This window comes from Lactuca sativa, chromosome 1, assembly GCF_002870075.4.
Source record: "Lactuca sativa cultivar Salinas chromosome 1, Lsat_Salinas_v11, whole genome shotgun sequence".
Taxonomy (NCBI): domain Eukaryota; kingdom Viridiplantae; phylum Streptophyta; class Magnoliopsida; order Asterales; family Asteraceae; genus Lactuca; species Lactuca sativa.
The window spans coordinates 88381107-88404713 of record NC_056623.2 but is presented as its reverse complement, the minus strand read 5'-3'; the positions used below and the strand labels follow the sequence as shown (position 1 = coordinate 88404713).

The following is a 23607-nucleotide window of genomic DNA, read 5'->3' as shown; positions in this document are numbered from 1 at the left end:
ATGAAGAAAACCCACACATATCTCGAATAATCATCAGTGAACGTCACCATGTGCCGCATCCCGCTAACTGATGTCTGCTTGACTGGACCGAACACATCTAAGTGAATTAACTCTAGTGGCTTCTTTGCTCTAAAATTTGACTCCTTGTATGGTAATTGATGAGCTTTACCATACTGACATCCAGCACAAACAACATCTGTTTTAACTTCAAGTTGAGGTAAGCCATTGAGCATGGATTTCTCCATTATTACCTTCAACTTGTGATAACCAACATGTCCCAGCCGTGCATGCCATAGATCTGCTGTCTCGTTCTTACGAGTCTTGTCTACATAGACAGACTCTGCGGAGAGCACATAGACGGACTCCACTCTCCGTCATTCCATCGTTGGCTTTTCTGATATTTTAATATCTCGATAGACCTTCACATCTTGTGGGCCAAATAAGACGTAGTTGACTGATGATGTTAGTTGCGATACCGACAACAAGTTCTTCTTCATACCTGGCACGTGATACACATTATGTAGTGACACCATGTCAGATTTATTACCAGGCATGATCGTCGTTTTTCCAATCTGAGAAATTGGAAGTCGTGCATTGTTGGCTGTAAGTACCATGCGACTCCCTTTGTACTCCTTCACGTCTTGTAGTTTGTTCTGATCGCCAGTCTTGTGATTGGAGCATCCTGAATCAATGATCCAGTCATTCTCATAGTTGATACGCTCTCCCATCATTGTCATGAGTGCCAACTTGTTTTATTCTATGGTACATAATGCCTCAGCATCCCATTCATCCTCTATTTCCTTTTTGGAAGTTACGACATTACTTTCAACAGACTTTTTCTTTGACCAACAATCCTTGGACATGTGGCCCCACTTTCCACAGTTGTTGCAGTTGCCTTCAAACCTCCTCCCCCGAGAACTCTTATTGTCGGTCTTTTGAGATCTCCATGGTTGTGAGGTTCCTGGTTGACTCTTCCCTTTGTCAGAATTTTTGTATCCTTCTTTAGAAGGTGGCTTGAAATTCCTCCGACTTTTACTTGTGTAGAGTGCTTCTTCTTCACTATTCAGAGTGATGCCTCCCATTTGCTTAGCCATAGCTTCTTGGCTGGCCAGCAAATTCTCAAACTCTACAAGTGATGGTTGAACGGGCCATCCTTGTACAACAGTAATGAAGCTTCTATATTCTGGCCTCAGTCCATGGATGATGATCCTTTTCATTCGAGCTTCTACAATGACGGATTGTGGATCTAGTTCAGTAATCTCCTGACATATCGACTTGACCTTGTGGAAATATTGAGCAATCGTCATGTCAAGTTGTGAGATTGATAATAGCTCGTTCTCCAAAAGTTGTAGTCTCGTATCATTCTTCTTTGAGAAAAGCATCATAAACGTGTCCCAAGCTTCTTTCGGGGTGTTCTCGTCCTGAATATGCTCCAACATCTCTTCTTCGATTGTGGTCTTCAAGGCAAACATTACTTTGCCTGCTTTGATTTTCCATTTGCACAAGGCGTCATTAACGTCTTCCTCTGGTGGCGTAGTTTCGCTTCCACCAACGACCTCCCATAGATCGTGTCCTTGTAAGTAGGACTTCATACATGTTTCCCACGTTTTGTAGTTGTTGTTGTTGAGTTTCTTGATTCCTCCGACGAATTGGAGATCACCCATCGTGTTGGCAGTACCTCGGTAATACCAAACAAGCTAGTTTCGATACTAAACTTGCAGAGTTACAAACTACTCACGATACAACGAGAATAACTCGTTCTCACTATCAAGAAACCAGGCTCCGATACCAGATTGTTGAACACGACTCTTTTATATGGGAAACAACAAGACTTTTATTAAGACACTTAAGAAGACATTACACTTTGTGAGACGACTACACACTTTTCTCTCTTTGAGGCTTTCTTGGATGGTTTGGAGAAAATGAGCTACATACCTATTTATAGGCCTCTTAGGAAGGTTCTAGATACTAGCATACACTTACTACATACTAGATAACTCTAGAACTATCTAACATACTCTACATGCTTCCATATGTTTCTAGAACGTTCTACCATGTTCTGGAGAGGTCTAGGTTGCTCCAGTGTCTTCTAGAATGATCCATATCCTTCCAGGGTCTTACATGTCGTTCTAGAGTATTCTAGACTCTTCTGGTATATTCCAGAGTCTTCCATAGTCTTCCATAATGTTCTAGAATCTTCTAGAGCATTCTAGAACAAGCTAAAGTCTTCTAAATAATATTTGTTCTATTGGGCTAGTGATGATCATTAACATTACCACCTACTCCATTATAACATACAAAAAAGGAAATTTACTTGGTTGACAACCTTGATTATAACAAAATAAATAGCTAAGGACAACCTCACATGATTGTACCTTCTACTTCTTCCTTTTTATATTAAAAACCTTATGGATTATTCTAATCTTTTACCCCTTAATCCATAATTTTTATTTGCTTCGCTCCTGACAAATTACGCATATCTTCAAACTTCTTGCTTGCCATGGATTTTGTGACAATATATGTCTTCTGTTCCTTGCTTCCATGCTGCTCACATACGTGACTTTTATATCTCCATTTGAGACACATTTAGATATAAAATGAAACCTTGTATCTATGTGTTTTCTTCTCCCATGAACCACTGGCTTTTTTTATCATGTCTATGGTTGATTTGTTGTCAACATGCAACACCACTGGACTATCTTTCTTTCATGTTAACACACTAAGAAACTGACGCACCCATATCCCTTGGCACGTTGCACTTGTCGGCGCCATGAATTATGATTCGCATGAGGAAAGAGCTACACTTCATTGTTTTTGCGACCTAGTTTTGATATTTTGCTTTTCTTATGTTTTCCTTCTTTTGGATTTTTGTTTCTTTCAATATTTCCATCAGATCGTAGATGATATTTAAAAAAATGGATAGCAAAATTATGGATATTATAAAATAATTTTGGTGCTTTTTCTACTTCAAAAATAAACATCACATAATAGCTTGAAAAACCTCGAAGAGACAATCTATGCATTTTGGAACGGTCCTATTTTCTTTAAGGCTGGAACGGTTCGGTCATTTTAGGATTGGTCTCAGAACGGTCAGTTTTTTCAATCCCAAGATATACTGGCGACGAGATTCTTTTAGTCCAGTCTTTTTCGGTATAGTATTTTGGGACCGGTCTTTTTCATTCTAGTATTGTCGTCTTTGCATGTGTCTTTTCAGTTCAGTTTAGAGGTTTTTTGTCCGGATTTGAGGTTTGTAACGTCCCAAAAATTATGAGGTAAAGATTTCATTTTTAATTCAACCAAAACACCAATTATCTTTTATTCAAACATCCAAAAGTTTTTCTTAATAACGTAGTCATCAGAGTACGCTCCCAAAATCATCACATTGCAGAAATATGGGTAGATGCGTTGCGATCATGTCGGACCCTTCTCTTTCGAACCGGAAGTTTTTGAAACCATAAACATAAAAAAAAACGTATACACAAAGGTTAGTGAGTTCCCGAAAATACCACATACTATATATATATATATATATATATATATATATATATATATATATATATATATATATATATACACACACACACACAAATGTAAAAGCGCATGGCAGTGTCAAGTCTGTATCAATCCCGAGTCCTTAATGACTCTGAGTCCTTAATGACTCTATATAACAACTTGTAGTTGTACGAGTCCCTATCAACCCTAAGTTCGTAATGACTTTGAGCCCATATAGGTCAATACATAAATCATACAAGCATATAAGCATCAATTACAAAGACAACAAGCACGTGACATATCAGCAAGTGTCACAAAGACAACAATCATCTTACAAACTTAATCCGGTGGGCCAGCATTGTTGCCTTTGACCCACTACTACAGTGAAGAGACTCACCTCAATCCCCTGGTAATTAAATAACTGCTCGGGTCGCTGGACCGTATAAGCTTGCACCAACTAACAATAAATAAAACCATAGTGAAAAATTAACCCAATACCCCAAAATCTAAGGCCCAATCCATAATCCAAACTCCCTAAGGGTAAAAAGGCCATTTTACCCCTTCTATAAATGGTCCAACCCCCAAAAGGCCCAAGGCCCAAAAGTTCAAAAATGGATTCCATCGGAGTATGCCGTGCATACTCAAAATGTACGCCCAGCGTACCGACTGCTGAAGCACAATATACACGACGTTGATGCACACACCACGAATTATGTTGAGTGTACTCCTATGTACCCCCAGCGTACACAGCAAAGAGCCAAAAATCCCACAAAAGATTTTAATGGTTAAGAGAAGGACTTCAAAACTCAGATATGACCCTAAGGAGATGTCTTAACACGTAGCATTGACAACTTTACACCTTTGCATGATTTAATCGGACCAAATCCTCAATAACATCCATAATAAACACCCAAACTTATGCATGGCATAAAATAACTCATCAATATGACGTTTTATGAACAAGGGACTTCACATCTAACGGTCCAATTTATTTAAGGTAGGTCTTAGAACAGTCCAATCATTTTAGGACCGGTCTCAGAACGGTCAAGGTTTTTTTTTTTCAGATCGGTCCTGAGACATACTAGAGTTGAGATTTTTTTTTATTCTAGTCTTTTATGGTCTTGTCTTTTGGGACCGTTCTAGGCTTGCGGTCTTTGCATGCATCTTTTCAGTTCGTTTTAGAGGTTTTTTATTCAATTTCTAAATTTTTAGGTTTTTTGGTTTTGCTTTCGAGTTGTAAAATAAATTGTGATTAAACCAAAATGATACATTAAGATTTAATAGAAATGTTACACTAAAACTTAATAAAAGATTGAAGGAAAGTTTTTGCTCCATCCAATATATATATATATATATATATATATATATATATATATATATATATATATATATATATATATATATATATATATATATATATATATATTGAAAATTTTCTAAAAATTTTCGAGATTGATTATACTTGCAAATTCACGTGTTTTTTTATTTATTTTTTGTTATATATATATATATATATATATATATATATATATATATATATATATATATATATATATATATATATATATATATATATTGGGAGTAGTTCAAATGAGAACCAAAAAAGGTTAAAAACCGTAAGAACCTCTAACTTTAGATGTTTATAAAGGGTTTAGCCCTAAACCCTTTATAAACACCCTAAACCTTTTATAAACATCTAAAATTAGAGGTTCTTACGATTGTTAACCTTTTTTGGTTCTCATTTGAACCTTTATATATATATATATATATATATATATATATATATATATATATATATATATATATATATTTGTTAAAAAAGTTCTTTACGTCCAGAATAAAGTAATCTTGCGAATGCATGGAACATTTTTTTTCGTGATTTACAAGATTTTTTAATAATAGAAGATGAAAAGGTGTCCATATAGTAGAAATTATGTATGTATTTTGAATGCGAATAAAAAAGGCCTGTCTTATACACAACATGTAGTTTCTTTGATACTCCATACTGTATCATGAAAAAAAATGGTAAAACGTACCATTTATTCATCCCATCTCACATTGGGCTTAAGTCACAAGGCAATAGTAATATTTCATACGTGTCAAGGTTTGAAATGCTTGCACCATGGATCTCATCTGTGGATTACCACATTTCAACCACGAGGATTCAAATATGGCGACTAAAATGCATCATTTTTGAAATTTGTTTCTTTTTTTCTGTTAACCACTAGGATTCGACAAGAAGTCTTACCTATTTTTTCTTGTTAAAATCTCGATTCATCTGAAAGCTATAAAATAATAAGACACACCACATATAAAAAGTTTTATGATTCGTAAAGTATCAAGGAAATGAAAATCACGAAAAGGACAAAATTGGTCAAAGTAAAGATATGTAGTAGAAGACAAGAGAAAACTCCATTGAAGTACCAATATTTAAGATGTTTGATACCAATAAAACAACAATCCTTAACGGTATTTTCAAACCATGAAACACACAGTCATTGAGATAATCTAATATACTCTAAAAAGTTGGTTTTATAGCACCATTTTGAATAAAACTCTAGAAATTTGATAGCTAGTGATGTGCTCATCAAGCTTTTATTTAAGGTCATTCCCATGAACCATCGTAACCAAACTGTTACCTAATACACAAAGTAAGAAATTATTGTGTGAGAAAACGCCATTTACAATATAAAGAGAAAAGGCAAAATAAGAAGTCAATTCCTAAACATTATCAAAGTAAAATCAAGCTAGGCCAAAACAATTGTGTATTAACTCGACTACATGACCACAAGGTCGCGTGCATGATGCATGACAAGACATGACTGCATGGATAGGAAGGTACACAAAAATTTGGCGCGACTGGTTGCGAAGGGCTTTACTCAAACTTCGGGAGTTGACTATGATGAGACCTTCTCACCAGTAGCGAAGATTAATTCTATTAGGGTTATACTAGCCATAACTGGATTTCATTATTATGAAATATGGCAAATGGATGTCAAAATCACTTTCCTTAATGGAAAGTTGGCTGAGGATGTTTACATGTGTCAGCCAGAGGGTTTTGTCAATGCAAAGTACCCTAATAGAGTGTGTAAGCTTGAGAAATCCATTTATGGATTGAAACAAGCATCTCGCATATGCAATCTTTATTTCGATGAGAAAGTCAAAGAGTTTGGATATTCGAGAAGCGAGGACAAGTCCTATGTATATGTCAAGGCTAGTGGGAGTATAGTTAGCTTTCTGGTATTGTATATGGATAACATACTTCTCATAGGAAATGACATCCCAACCTTGCAGGAGGTTAAGTCCTGGCTTGGGAAGTGTTTCGCTATAAAGGACCTCGGAGAAGCTGCCTGTATATTCTTGGGATAAGGATATTGAGAGACAGGAGTAAGAGACTAATTGGATTTAGTCAAAGTACCTACATGGAAAATGTGTTGAAAAGGTTCAACATAATGGATTCCAAGAAAGGTGACTTAGTGATCCAAAGCAATGCCAAACTAAGTAAGACTCAGAGTCTGAGTACAGAGGCTGAGATAGCTTAGACGAGTTGAATACCATATGCTTTCGTTGTTGGCTCGATCATGTATGCTATGACTTGTACTCACCCTGATGTGGCATTTGCTTTGAGCATGGTCAGCAAATATCAAGGGAATCCTGGTAAGGCTCACTGGACTGCGGTAAAGATCATTCTCAAGTACCTGCGGAAGACTAAGGACTGGGTCCTTACCCTTGGTGGGAGTGATGACATGAGTGTGGTGGGGTATAGTGACGCCAGCTTTAAGACCAACAGAGATAATTTCCGCTCTCAGTCTGGCTGGGTATTTACCCTAAATGGAGGAACAATCACTTGGAAAAGTTCCAAGCAGGAGACTATAGCTGATTCCACGTGTGAATCAGAGTACATAGCAGCAAGCGAAGTGGCGAAGGAGGCGAAATGGCTGAAGAACTTCATCGGAGACCTTGGTGTTGTGCCAGCTATAAAGGAGCCTATGGAGATTTTTTGTGACAGTCATAGTGCGGTTGCCTTAGCTAAGGAACCAATGGATAATGGTAGGTCCAGGCACATCGACATAAAATATCACTTCATAAGATACCGGATAGAAGAAGGACTCCTCGTAGCAAAGAGGGTATCGTTAGATAGAACCCAACAGATCCCCTCACGAAGGGACTGAGCAGGGTTAAGAACTTACAGCATGCGAGGTGCATCAGGCTAAAGGAGGATATTAGTTTTAATGATTAGATAGTTTTTGAAACTTGTAATAGATAAATTTTAATTGACATTTGATGATTAAATAAATGAGTTTTATTTATAATTAAAGTTACTGTCTTGTGTCAATTATTTACTATTGTTTCACTTTGCATGTTTTGACTTCCAGAATAATTAAATTATTCAAACTATCCACAGTCGATCATACTTTGGAAGTAGGTATTGAGGCAAGACTGTCATGAATTGGCTTGTATATTGTCTAAGCATTTATACATAGCAAAGGTTTGTTTCAACGTTCATGAGTGCTCCTGAAATAAGATTTGAGTATTGGATTAAACCCACGCTCACATGAATCACTTCATGGAATTAATCACGAGTGATTGTGAGACGATAATATCGTATAGTCTTTAAACCGAGATATATGAGTTATTGTTTACAAGTTGTTTGTGCATTGATAATGCGTAAACGCATCAATAACTTGATGTTATAAAACGTATTGTTGTGTATGATTCAATGAGTAAATAGTACAAGAATATAAGTCAAAGTTTATTTGTTCCTTTTATCCTAGGAGGATTAAAAGCGATATATTGGGCCCCTAGTTGATTTTGCGTTGACGTATGTGTGGGAACCTGTTAGAACTGAGTTGATGTGTTCAATTAAGTTATATGTCAAACGAATCAGAAATCGGGAAACAGACTGATGGACAATAAGTATGACTGTGTTCCATGTATTTATCTGCATGATGTCTTGAGAACGGAGGACTACATGATCCCTTATCTTTAGGACGTGTCAGAGTTCGACAACGGCTTTTGAGAGCTACGATTGCTAATCGGATTTTGAAGTCGTACTTGTTGGATAAGGTGTCTAATTCCATAACTATATTTGGTATGTACTTGACCCGAAAGTAGCATGGTCCATTTGGGTTGCATTTCACCGGAACAATTTGAAATGATGGACTTTTGAGAAGAGGTTATTTATGATTTATTAATATATTATAAGTTCTAATATATTAATATGAAATCAAATTATTTAATTAGTATTGATCAAGATTTAATTTGGAATTAATTTAGTGATCAAAAGAGACTAATTAAATGTATGGGGATTGATTTGGTAAATCAATGATACTTATAGTGTGGGCCTATGGTTATTTAGGATGGGCTAAACCAATATGGTAGTCTATGGATAGTCCATGGAGGTTTAACCCATGGATCCTAAGTAATATGAAAGGTCATGGTGCATTAGGGTTTTGCATGGATATAACCCTGTTTTTCCACACTATAAAAGAAGCCCTTTAGCTCCTAAAATCAGCACTAGTTGTTCTAGGAGATCATAAGAGCCGATTGTAACGCTCCGTTTCTGGTATGTGATTTAATTAAATTTTTTTCTTTCTTGAGGGGTACTCGACGAGTCTGTAGCCCGACTCATCGAGTAGAAGACGGGTTGATCACGCGAGTTAAGCTGGCAACTCGGCGAGTCCATACGTCGGACTCGGCGAGTCCGCTTGTCTGGGTGAAGCCCTAATTTAAGGGTTTGCACCCTATTTAAACACACTTATACGCCCCAACCTTGCCTCCATCACTCTCAGAGCATCTTTTACCAAACCCTAGCCCCCTTTTTGAGTGTGTAAGTGATTGTTGCTTTGTGAAGGAATTTTTGGAGCAAGTAGAAGAAGGAGAAGATTGAAGAGTTCAAGGAAGAGGAAGTAGATCCAGAGCACACTCAGTTGTGGTCATCTTTTCTGGTAATAAAGCCTCCATCTTGTTTATTGATCTAGTAGATCTTGGTTGTCCCCAAATTGTTGCTTTAAACCATAAAAACCCCCAAATCCTTTATGATTAAGCCTTATGTTTGGGTCATACTTAAGATCTGGACCCTCATTGCATTCTAGTAGTGTAAAGTTTCAGCTATGGCCGTGATTGAGGTCCCTCTTGAGCTTAGAACCCCATTAAGAGCTTAGTTTTGGCATTTGAAGCCTTTATAGCTATGCATGCACGTAAAGTTTGCAACTTTACATGATAAGCATACCCTAGAAGCATGGATCTGTGACTTAGAGTCGTTGCATGGCTCAAATCAGGCTTGTATGGAAAAGGGACTGAATGGACTCGGCGAGTCACAAGCTTGACTCGGCGAGTCATATGAAGATAGCCTTGGACTCGACAAGTCGGATGAGCAACTCAGCGATTCCGATGAAGATTGCCTTAGACTCGACGAGTTGTTCTACAACTCGGCGAGTCGGATGAGTTTTTCCTAAGAAAAGTAGTGTTTGAGTGAAATGGCTTCATTCCTTCGTAGTTACATGTAAAGTCAGCAACCTTACGTGTTCAGATGGTCCCAAGGGCTCAGATTTGCGAGTTTGAGGCCTTGGAATGGATTAGAATTCGATTGTATGGAATCTGCGATAGGACCCGGTGAGTTGTTCTTCGGACTCGACGAGTCGAGTCACGAGTCCCCGCTTTCCATGTTTCTCAATTGAGAAAGTGTTTAGTGGACGAGGCGGCAGTTGTACTCTTGGAGGACATTCAGGTTAATAGCAACCTGAATTATATTGAGAGACCAGTTGCAATCCTAGATCGAAAAACGAAGACCCTAAGGAACAAGGTGGTTCAGTTGGTGAAGGTGCAGTGGCAACACCGAAGGGGTTCAGAGTGGACGTGGGAGTCCGAGGGGGAGATGAGGGAGCATTATCCAGAGTTATTTTCAGATTCAGTCGCAGCAGCAGACTTCGAGGACGAAGTCTAAGATAAGTGGGGGAGAGTTGTAACGCTCCGTTTCTAGTATGTGATTTAATTAAAGTTTTTCTTTCTTGAGGGGTACTCGACGAGTCTGTAGCCCGACCCGTCGAGTAGAAGACGGGTTGATCATGTGAGTTAAGCTGGCAACTCGGCGAGTCCGCCTGTCTGGGTGAAGCCCTAATTTAAGGGTTTGCACCCTATTTAAACACACTTATACGCCCCAACCTCGCCTCCATCACTCTCAGAGCATCTTTTACCAAACCCTAGCCCCCTTTTTGAGTGTGTAAGTGATTGTTGCTTTGTGAAGGAATTTTTGGAGCAAGTAGAAGAAGGAGAAGATTGAAGAGTTCAATGAAGAGAAAGTGGATCCAGAGCACACTCAGTTGTGGTCATCTTTTCTGGTAATAAAGCCTCCATCTTTGTAGCACCTGGTTCCTAGTACATATTTTTAAATTAAGTATTTTGCATTTTGGCCTGGGACTCGGCGATTTGGTGGCCCAACTCGTCGAGTAGAAGCGGATTGGACATGTGAGTTAAGTGGATGACTCGGCGAGTTAGAGACCGGACTCGACGAGTTTGTGCTGTCTGGACAAAAACCCTAATATGAGGGTTTGCACCCTATATAAACACCTTAACTCAGCCTCCCTTTTCCCTAACACTCTCCTGGAGCTGCATATCGAAACCCTAGCCGATTGTGTGTGTGTGTTAAGGCCATTTTGGTGCTTTTGTTGACTTGTGAAGCTTGGAAGGAAGAAGGGGAGCTTGAGTATTCGACTTGGGGCTTGTGGATCCAGAAATCTCATTCCATCTTCAGCTTAATCAAGGTAAAATGCTCCTGCTTTGGTCTTCCATTTGGTTGTTCATCTTTAGATTGTAGATCTTGGGTGCATTTAGGGCTTTCAAGCCATTTTCAGATTTAAGGAGTGCTATGTGGACTCTAGCCTTCAGATCTGGGCCTTAAGAGGGGTCTCATGGCATAAAGGTGTCAACTTTAGGGCCAGGAGAGCCCCATGCATATTGTAGGACACTTTATATGGATTTTTGAGCTAAAAACTCCATGCATGTGCACCAAGTTTGGAACTTTATGTATAAAATGGACATTAGGAGGCCAGATCTAAGGTTTTGGTGTGTTAGACCTTATTTAAATCGACTATATGGAATTGGTCAAGGCTGGACTCAGCGAGTTGCTCTTGGCACTCGACGAGTCGGTGACCATTGTGCACCAAACCCTTTATGTGAACGGGTAAGTGTTAGGAAGGAAGTCCCTTGTGGGTTTAGACGCGAAAAGGGACCTGGGAGTCATCGGACTCGGCGAGTGGTATGAGCAGACTCGGAGAATCCATAGCAATCTCGCAATCTTTGAAGATGGACTCGACAAGTTCTTAAGTTGGAGATGAACTCGACGAGTTCAAGAAGGAACTCGGCGAGTCGGACGAAGATGGTCCAAATCTTATGATTGAAGGAGAACCTGTCGAGTTTTGCTAGATTCGACGAGTCGAGCCGGGGTTTTTTTGGGATTAGAGAAGCATGGACTCGACGATTTGGTAGGCCAACTCGGCGAGTCAGGTCAACTGAATGTTGACCTTGACCAATGTTGACTTTGACTGAACTTGGGCTAACCCTGTTTAGGGTTGTATGTGATATGTGTTGACTTGAAGGTTGTCATGTAGGGATCAAGGAGTCGTTGGGAGTCGACCTATGCGTCGAGGATAGTTCAGACACTGCACGACATTGAGGTGAGTTACCTTCCAGTAGGGGTAGGTCTAAGGCCACAATGTCGGCCCACCAAAAAGGGGTATTTAGAAGATAATGGTCTTTGTGATAATTATCTTGGTCTGGTTATGTGTTGGTTATGAGATTTATCTAAGTAGTATGTTATGTGTATGGTAGGGGTTAGTTTCCCTGAAAGTGGTCCTTAGGACCCAAGGGTAGGTCAGTACCCGGATATGCCTGACTGTATGCTTATATCTAGTTGTTGCATGCTAGCTGTAGGGGATGAAATAGTCCTCAGTTACCGGTTCAAAGATACCGATGTTGATTACCGGTTGAAAGATACCAATGATGGTTACCAGTTGAAAGATAACGATGAAGGTTACCAGTTGAAAGATACCGATGAAGGTTACCGGTTGAAAGATACCGACGATATTGTATGGTATGTGGTATGATGGTGGAACTCACTAAGCTTCATGCTTACAGTTTTGGTTTTGGTTTCAGGTACCTCTTCGTCGAAGGGGAAAGAGTCGGCGGTGTAGCAGCGCATCACACACACACATGTTTCCACAAGAAGTTTTCGGGACTGTACTCTGATTTTCAATACTTATGATGCTATGGTTTGAAATACAACATTATGATTTTTGTAATGAATGTTTTATTGACAATGTTTTGGTAAAATGTTTGCTAAATGTGTTAATTCAAAAATGAAATTTTTGGCCTTTAAAATTGGGTCGTTACAATCTTGTTTATTGATCTAGTAGATCTTGGTTGTCTCCAAATTGTTGCTTTAAACCCCAAAAACCCCAAATCCTTTATGATTAAGCCTTATGTTTGTGTCATACTTCAGATCTGGACCCTCATTGCATTCTAGTAGTGTAAAGTTTCAGCTATGGTCGTGATTGAGGTCCCTCTTGAGCTTAGAACCTCATTAAGAGCTTAGTTTTGGCATTTGAAGCCTTTAAATCCATGCATGCACGTAAAGTTTGCAACTTTACGTGATAAGCATGCCCTAGAAGCATGGATCTGTGACTTAGAGCCATTGCATGTGTAACAACGTAAATTTTCAAACCAATTTTTCATTTCAAATTAAAGTATTTTCATTCAAAACATGGCATAAACATTCCAAGTGTCATGTCAAAATACAAATCATATGAATCCCAAGATCACAAAACATCTATCAGTGTGTACAGATCACGCCGGCGCCTTCCCACGGTCCTCGCTAGTACCTGAAACACATACATAACAACTGTAAGCATAAATGCTTAGTGAGTTCCCCAAAATACAACTTACGCATATACGCCTCTCCAGTCCCTGACCTTCCGGTCCATGTGTCTCAGGGGACTTCCGTCCCTGCTGGGTAAACCTTCCGGTCCTACCCACGCCAACCTTACGGTCCAGATTACACGCCTTCCGGCCCATAACATAATGCATTCCGGCCCACATAAACACACATAGCATGCATAACAATTATCTTATCACATATAGCACATATCACATATCATATCTGACCTTCCGGTCACACAGTCAAACCCTTCCGGGTACGGTATAGTGAGAAGACTCACCTCGCGAATATCGAAAGCTAGAAATCCCGAAGTCAGTCGTGCTCGATCCGCCGAGCTACAATCTCCCTATAACATCATACATCTCTTATTAACACTTTTATCTTCTAAGTTTGACCATCCCTAAGAAGTCAAACATAGGTCAACTCTGGTCAACGGTCAACGGTCAACTTTGACCGTACTCGGCGAGTGCTAGGGCGACTCGGCGAGTCTAGACGTTCTCACCAATTCTCTAAGATCCCCTTTCTACACGTCGAGTATCCCCCTTGACTCGACGAGTTCCTCCTGGAAGAATCGCGGGGCCACCCCGACTCAACTCGCCGAGTCTGTTCATCGGACTCGGCGAGTCCATGCCATGCAACCGCTCAAACTGCTTTCTAAGGTCAGATCTGCTCCGACCATTCATAGGTATGGCCTTCCTAGACTGGTTCATCACGTAAAGTCCTCATTTCGGTGCTCATAATACACCCCATGACTCATAATTTACATTTTGACCTAAGGCATAAGGATTCCAATCCAAAACCTCCATTGATTCCCGAAAAGCTCAGGCATGGGACATTCTGGACTTCCAAGGGTCCCAATATAGGGTTCCAATTGCTTGGGGGACTAAGGTAACACTCAATCTAGCCACAAAAGGGTTCAATAAACCCTAAATCCATATACACATCAACATAGAAGAATGCAACTCGAAATATTACCTGAATAACGTGCTCTGTGTCCCCAAATCCTCAGAATGTGGCTTCTCTTGTTGTTTCCTTAACCAAGCCTCCTCCTCCTTGCAAAATAACACTCCCAAGATCAATAAGGGTCTTCTACCTTGCTCCAGATGCTCACAATCGAATTAGGGTTTCTCTCAGAGGACTAGGGTGAACAATGACGGCCATAAGGCCCCTTCCTTATATACGTCCCAAACCTGGACGGTTAGGGTTTCGCTAAACAGCACGGACTCGCCGAGTCCATATCCGAACTCGTCGAGTCCAGTCGCGAACCCGCGACCAGATCCGCGATCCTACTCGGCGAGTCTGAGCTCCAACTCGTCGAGTCCCCTCTTAAAACACCCAAAATCATAAATATAACAATACCTGGAATTCCGGGCTGTTACAGCATGGCTCAAATCAGGCTTGTATGGAAAAGGGACTGAATAGACTCGGTGAGTCACAAGCTTGACTCGGCGAGTCATATGAAGATAGCCTTGGACTCGACGAGTTGGATGAGAAACTCAACGAGTCCGATGAAGATTACCTTAGACTCGACGAGTTGTTCTACAACTCGGCGAGTCGGATGAGTTTTTCCTGAGAAAAGTAGTGTTTGAGTGAAATGGCTTCATTCCTTCATAGTTACACGTAAAGTCAGCAACCTTACATGTTCAGATGGTCCCAAGGGCTCAGATTTGCGAGTTTGAGGCCCTGGAATGGATTAGAATTCGATTGTATGGAATCTGCGATAGGACTCGGCGAGTTGTTCTTCGGACTCGACGAGTCGAGTCGCGAGTCCCCGTTTTCCCTTCGAGTTGTGAGTTCAGAGTGAATCAGTGAGTGGGAAAGGGGCTCGGTGAGTTAAAGTCAGAGTTAGTAAAGGAGGGACTCAGCGAGTCTGCGCCCTGACTCGGAGAGTCCGGTCAACTGGAAGTTGACCTTGACCAGGGAGTTGACTTTGACTAGGGGTAAAATAGTCATTTGACCATGAGAGCATTTACCAGTAAGCTGATCTAGTGTTTTTGGAAATTGTAACCGAACAGTTCCGGAGCAGTAGTCAATCATTTTTAGAGTTAGCATCTCAGCAGCCAGCACTACGAGATGAGTTTTCCTTCCAGTAGAAACGGGTCTACGACCACAATGCCGGCCCGTCTAGTTAGCAGTAGTTCTGGAATTTGGTCCAATGCAGTAGTTCAGTGTGCTTGATGTCTTTGTGATTCAAGCATGTCTTTGTGTTATGTGTTCCGGACTTTAGTCTGATGCAGTATGCAGTATATCTGTTTTATGCTAGTTGATATGTTTATGCTATGCTATGTTATGCTCAGTCAGTTTTCGGACTTCGGTCTGATGCAGGGGACAAGGTCCCAGTCAGTTCCGGATTTTGATCTGATGCAGTTAGTTCCAGACTTCGGTCCAATGTAGGGGACAAGGTCCCAGTCAGTTCCGGACTTCGGTCCGATGCAGTTTCCGGATTTCGGTCCGATGCAGTTTCCGGACTTCGGTCTGATGCAGTTTCCGGACTTCGGTCCGATGCAGAGGGCAAGGCCTTGGTTAGTTCCGGACTTCGGTCCGATGCAGTGGGCAAGGCCCAATATGTTTTTATATGATTGTATGGTATGTGGTAGTCTGGGGGAGCTCACTAAGCTTTGTGCTTAAAGTTTTAGTTTTGGTTTCAGGTACTTCCGCAAGCAAAGGGAAGGGCTCGGGATGATGGCATTGCACATACCATAACTTCAGCTTTTGTCCTGGGAGTTTATTTCATATACTATGATATGTTGTTACAGTTCCTTTGTTATGAAACCTCTATTATAACTTTTTGGGATTTATGACGTACGATTTTATGATATAATATAGATCGTTGATAACCTTAGTATTATTTAAACGAAAAATTTTGGGTCATATTTTGGGTCGTTAGACCGATTTTGTACAAGTCACTCTCTCTTAAGTCCTCCATTGTCTGTGGTGTTTTGTGAAGCATTTGAGACATCACATTTGGGGTGTTAGGTTCCTAAAGGTTCAAGTTAACTAGCTACAACAAGAGGTAAGTAATCTAACTAGATTTTTTTGTTCAATTACCTATGTTTTGTATACTAGTTAGGATGAATGCTTTGGAAAACAAATTGCATGTATAATTAGAGAAAACTTAGATCGAAAGCATCTAGAGTTGTATGTGCACCTTAAGGTTGTTAGAGTGCTCAAAACCCTTCAGTACTTGCATTTATAGTTATTAGACTTATCCAAGCGGGAGATTGTTGGATTAGGTGTCTAAGCCCATAACTATAATTGGTATGTACTTGACCTAATAGCAACATGGTCCTTTTGGGTTGCCTTCACCATAGCAATTTGATTGGATGAATTATGGAGAAAGAGGTTAATCATGATTTATTAATATATTATAGGAACAATATAATAATAGAGAAATCATATTATTTATTTAATATTGGTCAAGAATTAATTTAGAATTAATTTTGTGGTCAAAAGAGATTAATTAAATTACGGGGATTAGTATTGTAATTATAAGATAGTTACAAAGTTGGGCTTAGGGTCCATAAGGAAGGGATGGACGAAATTTATGTGGGAGCCCACATAAAATTCGTCCAAGGGGCCTTCCGGAAGGATCCTATGGGCTGCTTAAGGACTAAGCAACTTGATTAGGGTTTTGACTGAAACCCTAGTTGCTCAACTATATAAGGAACCCTTGGGCATGCAAAAATCGACTACTAGAAACCCTAAAAGGATCTTGAGCCGATTTTGTGCCTCTCCCCCTCTCTCTAATATTCTTCCATTGCTTGTGGTGTTTGTGATCTATTAGAGGCATCACATTTGAGGTGCTACATTCTCAAAGGTTGAAGATCAAGCTAGCTACAATTGAAAGGTAAGATTCTAAATTTGTTTTAGATATAAGTTTTGATTTATGCATGCTAGATTAGGGTTATAGCTTTGGATGATTATTATTGCATGTACAATTAGAGAAAACCTAGATCCAAAGCTTTAGGGTTGCATATGCACCATAGGATTGATGTAATGCTCAAAACCCATCAAATAGAGCACTTGAAACTCAATGGAGCACTTGGGGTTTATAGAGTATATAAAAAGGAACTGGTCATCTAAGAAAGGGATAGATCTCCTGACAAAGGAACGAATCAAGTGACAATGGAACAAGTCTTCTAGAAGGAGGTATAGAGCACCTGGAAGTGGAATGGAGCATTCTATTCTTGGATGCTCCACTTAGAAGTCAAGGTGCACCACTATTGGAACTTAATATGCCACGAAGTGACTTGATATGCCACGAAGTGACTTGATATGCCAAGAAGTAACTTGATATGCCACCAAGTGACATGATATGCCATCAAGTGATTGGATATGCCACCGTGTGACAGGATATGCCACCAAGTGACTGGATATGCTATTCATGAAGTGGATGCACTATTGTGAAGTGGATTTCTAGATATGCAACCTTGGAGAGGATGTGTCATCCCTTGATCAAGATGTGTCATCTTGATGCAAGGATGCGCCACTTGGTTCCCTGATATTCCAAGGTATCCCTTGATGAGTCATATGTTATGAAGTCCCCTATGATGTTCAAGATTGTTTAAGGAAGCTCAGAAGTTGAAGATGCTCAAGGATTATTGTTTGATGTGCCACCATGATGGTTGATATGCCATGGTGATCCTGATATGCCATTCTTGCATCATGATATGCCACTATGGATCATAATGCTCCATCGTGTATGTTGTTGATGCTCATGCAAGGATGGATGTTCCAGAATATGTTGCATGGCAGATTGTGATTAGTTAACACCTTTCATGGGCCTATGGGCCAATGGACTTGGTGTAGGGCTTTGAGCATTCTAACACTCCTAAGGTGTACATGCAACCCTAAATACCTTGGATCTACGTTTTCTCTATTATACATGCAAACTTTCATTTTCCAAGGTATTACCCTAACTATCATACAAAACTTTGATACTTTGGTAATAAAACAAGTTAGATAACATACCTTTTGTTGTAGCTTGTTGCTTGGAGCTTTAAGATCCTAGCACCAATAATGTGAATGCCTCAAGTGGAATCACAAATCACTACTAACACTTGGAAAACTTGGAAGAGGACTCTTTAGCTCACAAAAATCGACTACACTCTTGCAAAGACTCTAGGTGTCAATTTCTTGAACCAAAGGGCTTCTTATATAGTGTGGTTACATTAGGGTTACACCATGTAAACCCTAATGTGCATGACTTTCCACATTCCTCGTGGCCCATGGGTTTTAACCTCCATTGAGTATCCATGAGTCACCACATGGGTTAAGCCCAACATAAAGAATCATGAATCATTAGCCCACATTATAAGAACGAATGATTTACACAATCAATCCCTATATATTTAATTAGTCTCTTTTGACTACAAAATTAATTCCAAATTAATTCTTGATCAATACTAATTAAATAATATGATTTCATATTAATATATTATAACTTATAATATATTAATAAATCATAGTTATCCTCTTCTCAAAAGTCCAAATTGTTCTGGTGAAGTGCAACCCAAATGGACCATGCTAAATCGGGTCAAGTACATACCAAATATAGTTATGGACTTAGACACCTTATCCAACACTTGGCCCATTAGGGTTTTAGGTCTGATCCCTCAAGTATGAATAGGGATGCATGCTAAGTCATTTTGTATCTTGAATTCTAGAGTGTTAGGCAAATCTCTGTGAAATTGTACTTGTAACCTCTATTTGAGAGCTCTAAAATAGAGAATACTCTCATCCCGCCCATGAATGTAGGTCACCTTGACTGACCCACGTAATATTGTGTCTTGTATGCTTTTAGTTTTGCTTATTATCCACTTTACTTCCTAATAGTTTACGATTTCCAAAAAAGGTATGGGGATTCTTTTGTTCATCATATCGTCGGAAAAGAGAAGAAGGACAGAGAAGACAACTATCGGAAAAGGGTCTCGCTGTAAAATCGAGTTTAGCCGGAGAAGATGACCGGAAAAATCATACTATGCCGAAAAACTCATGTTTGGATGGAAACCACACCCGAAACCGACAAAACCCATTATTACCCGTCATATTGGTACTTTGTGAACGATCTCAAAAAGTTCACAGGTAAATCAAAAAAAAAAAAAAAATTCGGTGACTAAATGTTTACAAAAATCAAAGTTGATTACCATTTCTAGTCATTATCCCTTAAATGTATTTATGTCATCAATATCAACCACTCCGTCACTCATGGAATTTGTATATAAGAGCGAGAGATTGATTCGCATAAAAGTATACATATTACCTTCCAACTAATATTTTTTGAAATCTTGGTTAGAAGAGAGAAACAAACAAATTGAATTATGTGGCACTAATACACACACACACACACACACACAAAAAAAAAAAAAAAAAAAAAAAAAAAAAAAAGAAAGAAAAAGAAAACACGGTATTTTGTGGTTTAACCACTCTAATTCAATTTGGTTTATTAAAACCATCCAAGTTTTGATATTATTTTTTCTATATCGACCGCTTTCACCATTATAGGAGGTTAAAGTAGTCGATAGAAATTAATGGTCGCCAAAGTTTAGTGGCTTAGTAATATTTAATGTCAAAGATTAGTAATATTTAGTGTCAAAGATTTTTTTTTTTTGAACCGGCCAATAAGATATATTAATAAAAAGAGAAAGTACACAAGCCACAATTAGTGGCGAACAAGGAGCAAGTAAAAAACAAAAAAGAAAGAAAAATAGAAGACAAAACTGGAAGAAGAGAAACTCAGAAATCCGGAGGGCATTGAGACCATGTTGCCCAGGTAATCCTATCAAGCTTTCCCCTGTTTTTTGCCCATAGATAAGTCACTGATTTTATTATGTCAATGACTTTGTCGGGTGGGATCCAGTTCTTTTTGAAAACTCTTTCATTCCTTGATTTCCAAATGCTCTATAAGGCTCCATAGTACACTGCCAAAAGAGTCCTGCTCCTGTTATGACCCAACCCCTGCTGAGAAAATGAGTCCTCGGCCTCCTTAACCGTATGACAATCCGCCGTTTTTACCTTACACCAACTTGATATCCCTTCAAATACCTGTCTGACATAACGGCATTCAACCAGCACATGATCTGCACATTCACCGTGTTCATTGCACATGGGACAGGTCAAAGATTCCGAATATACCCCTCTCTTTGAGAGCTCCAATGCGACGGGAATCCTCCCCCTTTTTGCCCGCCATATAAAACAGTTGACTTTTAGTGGGACTTCTTTAATCCAGGAGAAATTGCCATCAACATTAGGGAGCCGGTAATCCCATCTATGTCTAAGGGCACATACAGTGTATATTCCATTCGGGGATAACTCACACCTCCAGATTACACCATTAGCAGTAGAAAGTTTAGATAGGACAGAGGGAACAGGTATATCTTTGCTTACTAGATCTTTTCGTATGCCAGCGATGTTGTTCCACACTCCTGTTAGTGATTTTTTCGAATACACATCATCAAATTAATTTCGTGAAAGTCATTCAACTTTGACAACTTTTTTTATATTGTGGCCATTTTAACTTGCTACAAATTAATGGTCAAAGATTCCGAATATACCCCTCTCTTTGAGAGCTCCAATGCGATGGGAATCCTCCCCCTTCTTGCCTGCCATATAAAACAGTTGACTTTTAGTGGGACTTCTTTAATCCAAGAGAAATTGCCATCAACATTAGGGAGCCGGTAATCTCATCTATGTCTAAGGGCACATACAGTGTATATTCCATTCGGGGATAACTCACACCTCCAGATTACACCATTAGCAGTAGAAAGTTTACATAGGACAGAGGGAACAGGTATATCTTTGCTTACTAGACCTTTTCGTATGCCAGCGATGTTGTTCCACACTCCTGTTAGTGATTTTTTCGAATACACATCATCAAATAATTTCGTGAAAGTCATTCAACTTTGACAACTTTTTTTATATTGTGGCCATTTTAACTTGCTACAAATTAATGGCTAAGATATAAAAAATTACTCTCTCTGTCCCAAATTAATAATACATGTTTTTTTTATATCCCAAAATAATAGCATACTTCTAATTATGAATATCATTTTTACCAAAATACTCATCATCTACCATGCAATAAAATGATAGAATTAAATGCAACAAGAGGGTATAATTGTAATTCATTTAATAAACTTAGTTGTAATCTATGTGTTTTTTATTGTGGACAATAATTTTGAAACAGACGGAGTATCAAACACTGATGGCCTTCATGAACCAAAATGAAGTGATGGTTAAACCACCAAAATGTCCTAAATATAGTGATTTTTATATATTTTACCCTAAATTATACAAAGAAATGCAAACAAGAAAATCGAAATGGAAATGGGTTACATCTATTTCGGTTCAAAACAAAGGACCCCCTAATCAAACTTGCACTTGGAAAATCATAAATTAAAACAACTAACTAGATTTGGGCACTACATTACCATAATATTCAAGAGCGTCCTATGGCTTCAAGAAAATGGCACTTAACTAGAATTGGGCACCGCATTCCATAAGGAGCTCCACCTAGCAAGCAACTAGGCAGAGAGGAAAAAGGAACTAACTAAACAGATCTCGTATCACAACCATTAGAGAGAGAAAAAAAAATGTCAAGCCTATTACATGAAGGACTTTTACACCAATCTACCCAATTATAAATGCCTCCATTGCTCCGACGTTTGAACCAAATGAACACCGATGATTTGATAATATCCACGGCCTTTTCAGGTGTAATCTGATTTTGATTGAAGATTATTCCGTTTCTCGCTTGCCACAAACTCCAAATCGTTCCATAACAAATACCCAACAACACCTTTTTCTTCTTTGGGCAATTTCCCCATACCGTTGCGAATTCCAACACCTCACCAGTTTTATCAAAATAAGGCAACAATATGAAACACCATATGAAGATCCACTCCCATGTAAATCTAGCAAATGAACATCCACATATTATGTGATCCGCAGATTCCTCATCCGTGTTACATTCCCCGCAAGTCACCAAATCTGTATTGATGCCACGATGATTGAGAGACAAGGCAGATGGGATGCAATTTTGAATAGCACGCCAAACGAAGCATGATACCTTTATAGGTGTCTCTTTTAACCAACCAAATGAGCAATTGCCCGACCCACTCAAAGTCGTTTTCAACCGACGCCTACCCACATCCACAACGAAGCAATCGTTTGAAGCCAAATCACATGTCTGTGAGTACTCTTTGCTGGAGTTTAGCCAAGTAGACCCAATAGCTTGTATAAGTCGGTTGACTTGCTGTGAAAGCGGCTGACGAGACCAAGACCAAGAGAATCCTCCATCGTAGATATGATCAGAGATCTTACATTTCTTTTGCGATTCCAGGGTATAAAGCTTAGGAAACCTAAGTTTGAGTGGACCATTGCCCAGCCAATCGTCGCTCCAAAATAGAGTTTCTTCTCTATAGTTGATTGTTCTTCTAATGATTGCACTCATCGGAATATCTCGTTTGACCAACTCGCTCTTAACTCTTGCTATATTGTTCCACACACCTAATATGAAATTGTTAGACAAATTGTATGCTCGTCTAGAAGCCAAGTTGTGTATGCTTGTGACAACTTTGTTCCATCGAAGAAGCATAAGGCCTATAATTTAAGACATTATGCCTAAAACTAACTCCCTTATGAGATCCTAAATCAACAAGACCCAACAATAACTAACTAATGTAATCGGAGGTGCATATGTATAGGTTTTAAAATGGCTTCATTTTTTTAAAAACTTATTTTTTAGATCGTTTCGGTTATAATCGATTCGGTTTCTTCAGCTATTTTGTAAGTAAAACTTTACCAGTTTTTTCGGTTAAAAAACGGTTCGATTTGATACCTTTTAGAAAAAAGGGGAAAAAGTTAGTTTCGTTTATTTATAAATACCTGTATCAAACCGGCGGTTTGAACCAGTTATAGAAAAATCGGTTTCGGTTTTGTTGGGTCAGTTATAGGTCTTAACTTGGTTATTATGTAAATTATTGAAAATTTCTAACCTATTTTTAATATGAAGTATATCTTTTATATTTTAAAGAATTATACATAATACAAGTTAGGGCTAACCCATTTCGCTAACAAGGTGTATAACAAAGTGTTTCTAACAAAGGTATTTGATAAAGCCAAATTCTGAGATGGCTAATCTCCTTTCTACTAACAAAATTAAGAACACAAACTGAAACAAA

The 23607-nt window shown here is 39.0% G+C and overlaps 1 protein-coding gene across 1 annotated transcript; it reads right to left on the bottom strand.

Moving 5' to 3' along the window:
* Positions 1-21974: 21974 nt before the first annotated feature.
* On the bottom strand, positions 21975-22877 carry LOC128127555 (uncharacterized). The gene has a single exon (XM_052766116.1). The coding sequence runs from the start codon at positions 22875-22877 to the stop codon at positions 21975-21977; it is 903 nt and encodes a 300-aa protein (XP_052622076.1).
* Between the last annotated feature and the right edge of the window lie 730 nt (positions 22878-23607).